This window comes from Acyrthosiphon pisum, chromosome A2 (assembly GCF_005508785.2).
Source record: "Acyrthosiphon pisum isolate AL4f chromosome A2, pea_aphid_22Mar2018_4r6ur, whole genome shotgun sequence".
Lineage (NCBI taxonomy): Eukaryota > Metazoa > Arthropoda > Insecta > Hemiptera > Aphididae > Acyrthosiphon > Acyrthosiphon pisum.
Genome location: NC_042495.1, coordinates 57,928,874 through 57,943,934, shown reverse-complemented (window position 1 = coordinate 57,943,934; position 15,061 = coordinate 57,928,874). Strand labels below are relative to the sequence as shown.

The following is a 15,061-nucleotide window of genomic DNA, read 5'->3' as shown; positions in this document are numbered from 1 at the left end:
TACTGTTATAGCAGGGAATGTTGAAACCGTAGACCTATAAACTAAGTTTTTATTAACTTAGTTTATAGGTCTATGGTTGGAACATAATAGTGAATTAGTGAAGTATTTACTATTAATCACTTATTATATGTTCCTCAATATACTCTAAGGTACAACTTTTTTGTATTTATTGATAATTTTTACTTTAAAATAATTTAAATATTATAGATAAGGTATTTTATATTTTGGGGGTGCACATTTTAAACTTGGGGATGCACAAGTCCCCTGTGTACCCCCCTAGATGCGCAAATGATGTTACACCAAGAACCAAAATCAATTTTCTCGAAAACAGATTTTGCGTAAAAATTCCCGTTTTTCCTTAATTTTTCTTTTGTTTTTCACGGTGCTTTTGAAAACTATTGGAAAAATTCGGGAGGTCAAAATTTAATAGTTTTGTAAAGTGTTTTCATTTTTTAATAAAAATGAAGGAAAAATTGAAATTTTTACTCAAAATTGGTTTTCGACAAAATCTATTTTAGTTGTGTAATTCTAAACAAGTGACCGTACAAACATGAAATTTTCGCGGGTTGGTTATATTAACAATTATTACACATGATATAATTTTCAAAATATTTTGAACTGTTTACGAACATTTTCAGTTTCCATTTTTTTTAGTTTTTTTTCTATGAATGTCAATAAAACTTTATTTGTTGAGTAAAAGTACTTGAAAATTGAATACAAGGCTCCTACAATATTGTTACAATGACATTTGAAAAATATTAAAAATCCATAGTCACAATTTTTTTTTATAAGCATCTGAAGTTCAAATATTGACAATATACATAAAAATTATGAAAGTTGGCAAATTATTTTGAGTTAGAAAACCAAATACATTTTTCTTTTTACATTTTAAAATGTACTACAAGATTCTCTTTCTTTAAGATAAGTTTTTCTACCTTTATCAAAAAAAAAAAAAAAGGCCTATACGAAAGTAAAATTAAATTTTTTTAAGCGTTTGAAGTTATTTGATATTTTTTTTTAGAACATTGGATATGCCTCGATTTCTCAAGTAGCGATTTTCTTATTTTGTTGTAACTCAAAAACGAATAATCGTAGACCCTAGAAATTTATATCATATGTGTATTTTATCAATTTATTTATTTTATACAATTTTGAAAATATTTTGACTCGTTTGACATTTTTAATATTTTCAATATTTTTAGTTTTTTTTTTTTTTTTATAAATATTAATACAATTTCCTTCCTTTAGTCAAAAACCTTGAAAATTTCTACAAGGTTTCTAATATACTGTTACAATAAAAGTTTAAGAAAATTAAAAATACACATTTTTTTTTAAAGCATTAAAAGTTCAAATTTTGATAAAATGTATCAAATTAAAATATAAAATTGATTTTGTAGTTAAAAATGTATAAAATGTTCAACTTTTATAGCTAAGGATTGAAAATTTAAAACAAGGTTCCACTTAATTAGGTAAATCTCTAACTAAAAAATCTCAAAAATATACAAACACAGTTTTTTTTTATAGTTATTTGTTGTAATTTTATAATATTAATTCAACTTACCGACTACCGTGTTAATAATAAGTAATAACAATATAAATATAATATAAAATATCGACACTGACAAACCGTCTCCACTCAAAATCGTTTTTCGTTTACAACAATATTATATCATTAAATTCAAATTCAATACCATCCATTAGACAGTGACTCACTTTTTACCTACTTTAGAGCAGAGCAATTTACCCGCTTTTTTGTTTTGTGTGCCTATATTTGGTAATTTTTGGGTTATTTAAGTTTGTTTTTTAAAGCAATAAGTTCCTAAACCTAAATATTAATAATTATTATTCCTGCAAGAACAGGTGTATGTAGAAATACAAAAAATTTTCATACGTATTAATAAAGTTAAATGATATCTGTTGAGAAAATGTTAATATTTTATTTATAATACTCAAACCACGTAATTCATCAAAATATTATGTTGTTAAATAATGGTGAACTTACCTCGCTTAAACAAAATTAATTTGGAGTCTCAGAAGACTGTTGTGGCATATACTTTTATTATTGCCTGGTGGACGATGACTATACGACTGCAGTCCATGGACAAAAGTATAATAAATATGAGAATTATTATTGTTTTGTATGTTTTTACTGTTCATATTCAATTATTCAGTTTTAATTGCTTGTTCCTAGAAGGTAGCAGGTTATATTGAATAATTTTCTTTCTTGATTAGTCTTTCTGACAAGCCGTACATAAATATTAATTATGAATACTAATAGTATTTGTAATGGTTCTGGGTCACTTTGTACGGTCGAGCATATAATGTGCAAAATGTGGATACTTTGTATTATTATATACATTAAGTATATACTATATATTATATTGTAAATATAAGTTATATACATGCCTTATACTTAGGCAAGTGGGTGTCGCTCTGCTGTACAGTAGGTTACGAGTGGGTCGCTGATATTACTAAGTATATTTGATGATATAATTGTGAATAAAGTAATTTATATATTTATCTATTTATGTGGAACCTTGTTTTAAATTTTCAATCCTTTAAAAAATAGTTGAACATTTTATAAATTTTTAACTAAGTACAAAATAATTATTACATTTTAAATTTGATATAATATTTCGAAAATATTATGGTATATAAAAAATGCTAATATAAAAATAAAAAAAAGGTGGGTAAGTGGATGTCGCTCTGCTGTACAGCAGGTTACAAGTGGGACACTGTATAATGGATAGAATTAAATTTGAATTCAATGATATAATATCACTGTATAAGAAAAACGATTCTGAGCGGAGACGGTTTGTCAGTCTAGGTATTAGACATACCTATTATAGGTATACTTATCAGCTATAGTATTAAAAAAAAAATTTACCTATAAATTATAATAGGTACCTATCAATAATAAATTCCAAATTATTCATATCACAATATCCATCAGGTAACGCGTTATACATCAACAACAATACCGTGTTACTATCATAGATATATAATAGTATACTTAAGAAGTTTCAAGTACCCACAAATAATCTTGTACAATCATTACAACAAAATAACTAAAATAGTTATTCCAGGTTTTTTAATATGTGATTTCGTCCAAATTTGAATTTAAATTACTATAAAAATAAACTGGACTTATGAATTACTTAGAATTTTCGGTAACAGAATTAAACATTTACGTGGAATCTTGTTTTAAATTTTCAAGCCTTAGATATAAAAGTTGAACATTTTATAAATTATTAACTAAAAAATAATTATTCAATTTTAAATTTGATAAATTTTGTCAAAATTCGATCTTTAAATGCTTATAAAAAAAAATTGTGCCTATGTATTTTTAATATTTTTCAAATGTCTTTGTAACAATATAGTAGGAGCCTTGTATTAAATTTTCAAGTATTTTTACTCAACAAATAAAGTTTTATTGACATTCATAGAAATAAAAACTAATAAAATTGGAAACTGAAATTGTCCGTAAACTGCTCAAAACAAATCAAAATATTTTGAAAGTTTTATCATGTATAGAAAATGAAAGTATAAAAAACCAGTGAAAATTGCATGTATTTACAGTCATTGGTTTTAAAGTTACACCAAAAACCAAAATCAATTTTCTCGAAAACAGATTTTGCGTAAAAATTCCCGTTTTTCCTTAATTTTTCTTTTGTTTTTCACGGCGCTTTTGAAAACTACTGGAAAATTTTTACTTTTGACCCCCAAAAATACCAACTAGATTCACTTTCCTATTAGAAAAGATACTGTTGAAGAAAATCCAAAAACACACATCATTGTAAAATCAATACATTCATCGTTCCACTCAGAATCTAAAACTAATAATATTGAAAACTGAAAATGTCCCTAAATAGTTCAAAACAAATCAAAATATTTTGAAAATTGTATTATGTTTAGAAAATGAAAATATAAACAACCAGTGAAAATTTCATGTATCTACTGTCTTTTGTTTTAAAGTTACACCAAAAACCAAAATCAATTTTCTCGAAAACAGATTTTGCGTAAAAATTTCCGTTTTTCCTTAATTTTTTTTTTTGGTTTTCACGGCGCTTTTGAAAACTACTGGAAAAATCTTACTTTTGACCCCCCAAAGTACCAACTTGATTCACTTTCCTATCAGAAAAGATACTGTTGAAGAAGATCGAAGTACTTTTACTGTCCTAAAAGGTGATGACAGACACAAAAAAAAAAATTTTTAAAAAAATACACATCATTGTAAAATCGATACATTCATCGTTTCACTTAGAATCAAAAAAGTGTATTAAAATTTAAATTATACTTCAATAATAGAAAAAATTATGAAAATTAAAATAGAAATATTGTTATAGTCTTTTTAATTTGTAGATATTACGAGATTGGTTATTAAAGAGTATTTTATAATTGTATGTATTTTATACATTTTGTAGAAAATAATTTAAAACTTGAAAAATGCCATAAAATAAATCGTTATATATTTTGTTATAGTGAAAAAAAAGTATATAAATGATTATCAGTATCACCCAAAACACATTTTCTACTTGAAGAGCTTTATCACAATATTTTACAGCAAAATTACAGCCATTATGGCTTAAATATTATTTAATGTAGTCAAACTTTCAACAGTTAACTATCTCGTAAGGCGCTCGAAAAGGCAAACAAGATTTTTGATATTTAGTTTTTGGAAACTGATATCTATTGCGACTAATTTTCGTAGATTACGTTTTTAATTCCAAAATTTGAATTACAATATATTCAAAAAAACAATTAAATAGATCTTAGATAGATTAAATCTATTAAATGAATAGAGAATATCGAACGAACGTTATTTTTTTATGAGTAAGTTTTTTTTGTTTAGGTAAGAGAAGGTTAATGGGTACTTTGCAAAATGTGTAGTGGGTACCTGCAACTTTCCACCTCGTCTACATTTTACACGTTTATTAATTATGTTAGGTAGGTACCTACATTTATTCGTAGAATATTCAATATTTATAAATCAAGAGCTTATTAAAAGTTTTCAGCTTCAGACTATGCAGTTAAAAATTAAAACATATGTTGAAATGTTATACATATTAAAAATTCTTAGACAAATAAATAAGGGCAATATAATATTATATTATAATTTAATTTATTTACGTATATTACATTTTTTATAAATACAATTTCGAATATGTATGTACCTACCTAGTATATTAAAACATTCAAAATAATTAATAATCTCCCGCTGTATACAAATAAAATATTATATATAATAGATATTTATATGCATAATAGATATATATATTATATTTTTGTTAAATATTTTCTTGATAAAAATTTCGAATTACTATTATTTTTTTTTTTTTTTCATAGACGTCATCTGATGTTGGTTTGCGAAGGATCGATGAAAATATTCCCATTCGATCAACCACTGTGTACATTTTCCATGGAAAGCAGTAAGCATTAGAATTAATAATAAGAATAAATTAATAAGTACCTAACATGCGTGTCAGATAAAAATATCTTCAATTATTATTATAATGCATGTGGGTACTCATTACACTTAACGATTGATCAACAAAAACAGAATAATTCATATTAAATTCATGTAAAGTATTATTTAAAATGTGTTTAAAGATCTAATAAATGACTGATCTTTTTTTACTAAGCCTTATTTTCATGGAGTTCGACGAAGTATTTATTTCAATTCCAGTTTCGATATAATAATATACACTGTCGTTCCACTGCTATTATTTTATTGTTTTTTTACTTAGCTCACGCCACGACCGTGGATATGAATTGGTATTGTTTTCGTACTAACTTAAAACCAAGATTTTAAACACTATAAAGGTGTGATATCATGAATAAATGCTAAGTAAATTAAATAAAGTACACTTATTTTATTTCAACAGTTTAATTATTATTTACATGGCGATAAATTATTTTGACAAGTATAGATTTGTCAAATATTATATACTGCAGTTCTAATGCATTTTATTTATTTTGTTCACGTTATTTCATGTCATATAAACTAAAAATAGTATATAATTTCTCGCCAAGTTGATAAATTATTAACAAAATAAATGTACATACCTAAATTCAATTTACTTAGCATTTATTCATGATAATAATATATCACATCTTTATAGTGCTTAAATATCTTAAAAAATGACTGATTTTTTTTTTTTACTTATTTAGCCATTTTTTACATGGAGTCTGACGAAGTGTTTAATTTAGTTGTGATATTTGTGATAATATAATATATCATATTACATTTTATAATAATTTATTGCTTTGTCATTGAAAATAATTGTTACATTGCTGATTACACAGATTATAATATAAAACCTAATAGTGCGCTTCGTAATTCCTATTCAAGCCATATAATTTTGAAAAATAACAATAAATCAAAACCACGGTTTAAGATATATCTACAACCGAGATCAAAACATACCTCGAATCAGTATCACCAATAAAAGAGAAAAATAGTTTTATGAGAAATTATTGATTGTTTACTGAACGCATCACATGATATTTAGCACTAGCGCCATATTCCTACTTTCTATAGCCATTTTCATATTATTTAATACAATAATTATAGTAAAGGTGTTTTACAATAATTTATTCCACACATGTAGTCCTACTGCATTGAGGAGGGCTCGAGTTCAGTAAATGCAGAAGTGCACCATCTGGTTATATATAATCTGTAATGATATAATTATGTCTGTGCTTGCGTAAGATAAAATATGTTGTTGAGATTTGGTGATTTTAATCGATTGAATAATATTTTTTCTCAACTATTTAAACCTTTTCTTTTCCCAGTATCGTATGAGAAGTCTGATTTAAAGTATGTCTGGAAAGAAGACAATTTTGTTTTAATAAAGTCACCTAATCTGAAAACTTCAAATGCTTACTTGGAACGAAATCGAACTTATGAATGTGCTTCTACTGGAAGTTGGAGAGGTAATATAAAACGTTTTTGAACAACATATTATTATTTATTAGGCATACGCATAATATAATATCAATTTTATTTATATTATGTTTTATTTCACTATTATTAGCTCAGTTCATTTTTTTTTATTTTATAATATATTATTTATACTGTATGTGTTTTTATTTTAAATTTGTATTCGTGTTGTCGTGTTTCACTTTAAATGCAGTAACATATTACTGTAATAAATATTTTAAATAAAACATTTTTTTTTTTTTATATATATACATATTCCAGGTAATTACAGTTGTCTACAAGTGGAATTGATATTTAGTAGAGATAGGACGTTTTACTTCGCTACTATTTTCATACCAGGGTTAATTTTAGTTACCTCATCATTTATCACATTTTTCCTAGAATGGGATGCAGTGCCAGCGCGGACAATTATTGGTCATTATTATTTATTTTTTTTTTTTATCATATTTCATGATTTCATATTGAATTATAATACTAAACCAAATGAAAATTTACGTATTTCAGGAGTTACAACAATGTTGAATTACTTTACGACCTCCAACAGTTTCCGCCGGACATTGCCCGACGTGGCTAATTTGACAGCTATGAATGTTTGGGATGGAGTTTGTATGTGCTTTGTGTTTGCCAGTTTCATAGAATTTGTAATAGTAAATTGTACGGGGAGGAGAAATGTAAAATCAAACATTTCAAGTAACGCAGGAAGTTGCAGTATTTCAAAGGTATGATTATTAGCTCATTATTTATAAATCTGCCGCACTAAGAAATGTATATACTGTCTAAATATGATGTTTAATGTTAAACAATCTTTAACTTCTGTATAATGTTACAACTCGCGACTGTTGAGTTAAAAGAATATTTAATAAGTATGCTGTTAAACACGAGTCTTACGGAAGTCAGCCTGTTAAAATGAATATGTTTAGGTATACCATATTGTAGACATACCTGTTGACATTTTTTATTTCTATATATATTGGTTGTGATCACTGGTAAGACTTTTTTGTAAAGGTTCGTAAGCAATCTTCACAAGGGATTTAAAAAAATACATACATATACACATTGAATAAATAGATATATCTACAACAAACAACGGTCCTTGGCCCAGATCTGGAACAAGGTGAGTAAGCATGTGTGGGCAGACGATTTATACCCGGGGCTAATGAAATTATGTTAATGTTCTTCTAATGTATAAGATAATGCGAGAGATTGTAGAACTAGGTATACCTACCTATGTTATTAAACTATACAAACAACATACGTGTTTACTGTAAACATTTTATATCGTATTATACGCACGCAATCATTATTAAATATTTAATAACGCTTAATTAAATAACCACCAACCAGTCTAAAATTATAATTTAATTTTTTAAGTAAGTCAACATGATTTTAGGTTTTTATAGTAAACTGCCCTAAGGTGGTAGCAATTCATTATATTATTATTATCATTACCGATCCGTAGCTGACTAAATTTGCTAGCTATGCGTTTCTTTGATCGTGCAGACTCGCGATTTAAAGTTATAAACCTCAAACAAGAAAAATCGATTTAGTTTATACTCACCGGCTAAAACGTAGTAAGCATCTTACATTGTACAATACATAGACATATAAATATATATATTTTTTTTAGTATTATTCAATGAATTTCGTCCCTTGATTGTTATCGGGAATACAATATAGACTATAGAGCATAAAACCCTTTATTATTCTGTATGAACTATAATATGAGGTAACGTACGTGAAAAAGTCTGGTAAATCAGACCTCGGAATTTTATTAAACTTGGCACGTATACATTCTTAATAACATGGAGTTGTCGGTTAGTTGGCATATAGATATGTGTTTGTGTACGCGGTCACTGTATATTTCGTTTAAGGGCAACGTGGTAATTTTCCATAAAACCCAATGCACAGCTACTACTTGGCGTAAAAAAAATGTCACGAATAAAAAGCCATTAAAACTTTCACATTCTCGCGGGAATGATATAATTTTTGAAACATTCTTTTATTCCATTAAAAAATGTATTTAATATTCGTATAAAAATAATGTACCATAGGTACTCCAAAAACTCAAAACCTAGAGTTTTCCGGATCCATTACGTCCAAACTATACGAGGAATACTATCAACTAAACATTTTATTTTATAGAATTTATAATGGGAATTTATTATGGGAACGTACACAAATATAACATAGGTATCTACACTGTAATATATGTCAGGGATGTGCAACTGGCGGCCCGCGTACCATTTTTCCTTGGCCCATGCTACATTTCAATTTAGTCTATAAAAATATAAAATGTTAAGATTTTTCTGTATTTTATTTTATTATATTTATAAAATTATTAAAACCGATATAATGTTTATCGTAAAAGTTAGACATAAATTCTTATCCAGCATTGAACTATTTAATGCAAACAATATAATATTATTTATAGGCGTATTATAGTTAACATTAGGTTTTTTTTTTGCTTTCTATGTTCTCTGGCCCGCTAGATTTTCGCACATTCAAAATTGGCCCTCTAGTATCATTGAGTTGCCCATCCCTGATATATGTCATTATGTCATAGAAAAAAACAGAAATAGTTAGTAATTTTGAAAATAAAATAAATTGTTTGATACGTTTAGTTTTTCTTTCGAAACTGAAACTATATTTTTTTAAGCCAAATACATCAAATGTTAATATAATAATATATTTTAAAATAATGAACCCGTATAAAATTATTAAATGCTAACCTAATTAAATTTGTTAACGTTTCGTGTCATTTATTTGAAGATTTGATATTACGTTTCTCAATAACAATGAAAATATTGTTCATGTTATTTTATTCTACTGAAAATTTGTAATAAAATAGTTATGATAAATAATATGCCAATTTAAAAGCCTTCCTCTCTGTTAAAATTGTTATTTCTTTATTCAAAAATAAATGTCAATAGTTGAGTTACTTGTGCCATGCACATTTAATTACAATTTGTTATAATATTATATTCCTAAACTATTATTTTGGTTTTCTTTATTTACAACACTCAGACTGAATTTTGTTCATTTTAAAATTAATATTAAACGTAAGTTCGTGGAAAAAAGGAGTGAACATATATATTTTTAATTTTTTAGTACAAAAGACCAAACTTACCGTACGTTTCTACACATTATTATGTTCTTGAAATTATTCATATTTTATTCTTTATGTACAATAAAATCAAAAACATTTGTGAGAAAGATACGTGAAATCATATGCTGAAAATGTTCATAAATATTTTCTCCAATTATTTCCAATTAATTACCGTAGTACGGAACGCAAACTTTTCGACTATATTATGGTATATGGCATGACAGAAATAAAATTAATACTGTGGTTAGATATTAATGAGGAGGATACGGGTCACATGCACGAATAGAAAATATAAACTTTCATAAGAAGTTAAATCAATAGAAGGTATTTTAAATAAAATAAAATATTAATAATACGTCTGATGACACGTTGAATCAAAATCTATCTGAACTTTCAACGACAGTCCAACAAATTTTGAGAACGAGTATCATATTAATCCTGCCTAGGGAAATCTCAAAATTAAAAATATCACGTTGGCAGGACATATTTTATGTTTAAATTTTCAATTAAAATTTGCCATTACCATTCACAAAGTATTTACCAAACAATAAAATAAATAGTCACCCAAAAAATAATATTTAAGCATTTCATTCCTTGACACAGTTTACTTTACTAATAGGTACAATGTGAATTAAACTTCGTTCCCAATACAGTTACAATATTGTACAAAGTTTGTCGCCATGGAAATGGATACCTAACTAGGGTTTAAATATTATTAGCAATTCACTTATATTTTAGCCCCTTATTAAACGTGTCGTTATCTTAAACGTATATTAAATATTGTATATTAATTATAATATTATTATGTCGTCAATAACGCTGAACCATAATAACGTAACTATGACCGCAAGATGTGCAGCCTCTTTTTATCGTCCATATCAAACGAAACAGTATCGTTGAATACACAGCATTATGTTTTATTTCTAAAGCCGATATCCAGATGCCATCCACTTCAATAGTAGAGCACCTACCGCGGAGACAAAAATATGTCCGAACGCAATGTTCCACCGGATCGCATGAATATTTCAATTAATGCTGTAACTACGGTTGTGGTAATCTTGGTATGGAGTGGTCGGCGAACCAAGATGTCGATCGTTGTGGTGACAAACCAAGATTAATAAATTAAAACTCATCAGGTGCATCGTGCATCTCCTGCAGCGCATCGTCCGAGTATCTGGCAGCTGTTGTGAACCCAAGCTATACAATGTACAACGAAAAATCGTATAGTGTTATAGTGATGTGTTCTTTTTATCGTGTCCAGGCTATGATACAGATGCTTTGTTTTGTTTTGTTATACTCCTTTTTACTCCATTGATTGGTTACTTGTATAGCAGCGTCAGTTGCTTCCGCCAAATCTTCAGATGTGGAAGTTTTTCCATTTGCCTTACTTTAAAATTATTGTTTTGGTTCAATGCTATCCATCTTCGATATCGTTCATATTCAAGTGATGTTGTGATCTCCGTGGTAGATTTTAAAAAGTTTCTCTTTGATTTCAGTCAGCTTGTGGCTGGTTGGTATCCGTGGAGTGGGTGCCTATTATCGTTTGCCTGGGCTATTTTTTGAGCATCACTGGTCACACTTCTTCTAATATCGGAGGTGCTGTGCCAGATAAAATTTGTACCAAAGGTATCGGTGTGGGTTTTAAACATTTAGTTATCAGACGACATGTTTCATTTAGAGCTACATCCATCTTTTTCACTTGACACGATCTGCTCCATACTGGGCATGCATACTCTCCAGCTGAATAGCATAAGGCGAGTGCTGTGGTTCGGAACAACTGGGGGGTTAACTCTTCATGTTGTCCCGGTTAGTTTCCTTATTAGGTTATTTCATGTTGTGACTTTCATTTTTATTAAATACAAATAGGTTAATTAAAAGCATGGACCGTTTATTATAATGTGTTTGTTCAATATTTTGAATTTTACTGATAAAAATAATTACACGCATTATACTCGTACAATCCACATTGACTCAATTCAATTTTTTCACTGATGTGTGTGTGTTTTAGATATTATTATGGGTTAAACTTCCAAAAACTTTCACGAGGTCCACTTAAGATTAGAAATTTAACACAACTAAAAAAAAAAAGAAATAACTTGTAATTTTCAGAAATTTCAAGACGTGGTTTTTGTAAAATTGTGAATAACTAACAGCCACCTCGATGGTGACACGTGGCAGTTTAATTTTCGGGTTTAAATAAAACTTTTAGCAATATTTTAATTTAAAATACTTGAGAAAGTAAAATAAAGTTAATCATAGATATACTTTAAAAATCTATTTTAGTAAAAGTTTGTAGTCCGGAGAAATGCAGAATTAACGCGAAATATAATATAATTGTAATTTTATGAAATAAAACTTTATTCATTATTATATTTTATGAAACGTTTGTAGTTTATTACTATTTATACATTTTTCTTATATATATTTAATTTAACAAAACTTATATTTTTAAATGATACATGTTGATATATTAATACAAAATTGATACTCTATAAAATATTAATGTGGGGGGGGGGCGGAGTGGCTGAGCGAACTAAGGTGTTGGTTACGACGCGCAGCGACGCCAATTTGAACTCGGCCATGGGCGGCTTTTTTTTCGGGCAGTCACGGTATCCGGAGAGAGAGGCCGCCATTCCTCACCTAGGCATGGCAGATACCTACAGATGCTCACTTAAAATTTTAAAATGCTTCCAAAACAAACTCACACGTGTTCAAAACCTATAGTACTTTCCCCCACAGTTATTGAAGCCTCAACCAAAAAAAAAAAAATTAACTTTTTTTTAATTGCATTAAAGCGTTTCATTTATGAAATATTCATTGTTACAAAGTTAAATTTCACATAACAGTTCGGTTGAGTCATTCACCAAGATTATAGGCTGTTTGCTAATGCAAAAATACTATGAATTATATTATATTATAATTGTATATTATATATACATAAATTAACCAAATCAATGCAAAAGCCCTACCTATACTATAACTATCCAAACTCATGAATCACAATAAAATAGTCATAGGTATATACACATTATGCTAATAAGTAAAATTAATTATATTTTATTATTTTTATACTTTAGAAATGTTTTCTTTTCATTCTAAAAACAAAATTTTGTTGAACCAATTAATATTAATTAATAAAAAAAAAAAAAAAGCGTTTTATCTACAAATATGCCATATAATTGCATAACCGAGGTGCCGTGTTTAGATTGTGTACTGTGCATTTTTAGTTTCCAATGAACTTATATATTGTTTGGAATTATTGTCAATTTTTTCCATCTAGAATCACTTAAATCAACAGATTAGTTAGATTTTATTGTCAAAAAGTCATGAAACAACCCAAAGATCCTGAAATGTATTATATTATTAAAAATAACTGGAAGAAACATATATAATATTATATCAAATAATGAATAAAAGTAATGTTGTTTGAAATGTTTGACACCATAAGATATCAGCTGAATTCAATAAAATTATATAAAAAGTAGTTTAAATAAGGATTCAGTTTTTGCCTTTCGAAAACACACATTTTAAGTAGGTATTAAATATTATATTAACATTTTTAATCGATTATGATTATTAATGACTATTTTATAATAAGTTAATAACTAAATCTGAATGAACTGAATCCTATTACACATTCCAGAATGACTCGTTTAAAATGCATTGTACCTATAAAATCTGCAGATAAACATACTTCTCATGTACCTATAATGTATTATAATATAGAAGTCTTATTTGAGCATTTTAAACATAATATATGTTTAGATAACGTTTATTTCAATACAAAATAATAATTAAAACTGTTTTAATCTTTATGTTTAATCGATCGGTTTTCATGAATTTTGGAGATACAAATACCTATAAAAACTATGCAGGTGCATGTAGCATACACGCAGATAGTTTGATGAGAATTATTCAAAATATATTGTTTGAACGACTAAATTATTGGTACCAACCTGGCAACCTATCTAAAGTGCTGTTATAATGTCATTGAACAAAAATTAAGTGAATAATAAATTATAATATACACATGATTTTCAAGGAAAGAAATATTTTAAATATAATAAGTTAATTTACAGTTGAGGTTAAGGTTGAAGTTATTGATTAAGATAAATTCATTTATAAATTATAATTAACTATTGATTTTTTCATTATATAAAATATGCATACACTGCTGACCCGTATCAATCAATATTGCTAAACTATATGAACAAACATTTGAAATTTGTTTTATATTTGAAAAAATACAAGTGGTATTAAAGTGTTCTCGTTGCTATTTGTCTTTGTCAATTGCTGTTTTTAGTGTTCAATTCCAAAAGTTCGCTAGTTTTCTTAGATATAATCCGTCTTCCTATACTTCTCAAATGTCTATAAAATTAATTGAACGTTTTGTCTTAGCTTTTTATTAGATTTTGAGTGGAACGATGAATGTATTGATTTTACAATGATGTGTGTTTATTTATTTTTATTTTTTGTGTCTGTCATCATGGTTTGGGGCAGTAAAACTGCTTCGTATTTTCTTCAACAGGATCTTGTTTGATGGGAAAGTGAATTTAGTTAGTGCATTCAGGAAGTCAAAATTTGAGATTTCCAATAGTTTTCAAAAGCGCCGTGAAAAACAAAAGAAAAATTAAGGAAAAACAGGAATTTTTACACAAAATCTGTTTTCGAGAAAATTTATTTTGGTTTTTGGTGTAACATTAAAACAAATAACCGTAGATACATGAAATTTTCACTAGTTGTTTATATTACCATTTTCTCTACATGATAAATTTTTCATAATATTTTCAATTGTTTTGAACTGTTTAAGAACGTTTTCAGTTTCTAATATTATTAGTTTTTTTTAATTTTTTTTCTAAGAATGTCAATAAAACTTTATTTTTTCTAGTAAAAATAACTTGAACATTTAATACAAGGATTCTACTATATTTTTACAATGATATTTGAAAAATATTAAAAAATCCTTAATCATAATTTTTTTTTTTATTAGCATTTAAAGTTCAAAAATTGAC

At 27.0% G+C, this 15,061-nt stretch overlaps 2 protein-coding genes across 6 annotated transcripts in view; one reads left to right on the top strand and one right to left on the bottom strand.

Annotated features, from left to right (window-relative positions):
* Positions 1–15,061, bottom strand: part of LOC107885062 (odorant receptor 2a-like) — a 28,232-nt gene that overhangs the window by 9,109 nt on the left and 4,062 nt on the right. The window contains exon 1 of one of the 5 annotated variants that reach the window (XM_029490855.1): positions 2,003–2,342. The exons of the other annotated variants lie outside the window; for them this stretch is intronic. The gene's annotated coding sequence lies outside the window, so the exon portion shown is untranslated. Of the gene's footprint in view, positions 1–2,002; positions 2,343–15,061 lie in introns of those variants that run through there. 5 annotated transcript variants of the gene reach the window in all.
* On the top strand, positions 5,345–9,667 carry LOC100571400 (glutamate-gated chloride channel). Its single transcript, XM_016808422.2, has 4 exons — positions 5,345–5,429; positions 6,796–6,936; positions 7,205–7,357; positions 7,448–9,667. Exons 1-4 carry the CDS (start codon positions 5,357–5,359, stop codon positions 7,666–7,668), a joined length of 588 nt encoding a protein of 195 aa, XP_016663911.1. The 5' UTR covers positions 5,345–5,356; the 3' UTR covers positions 7,669–9,667.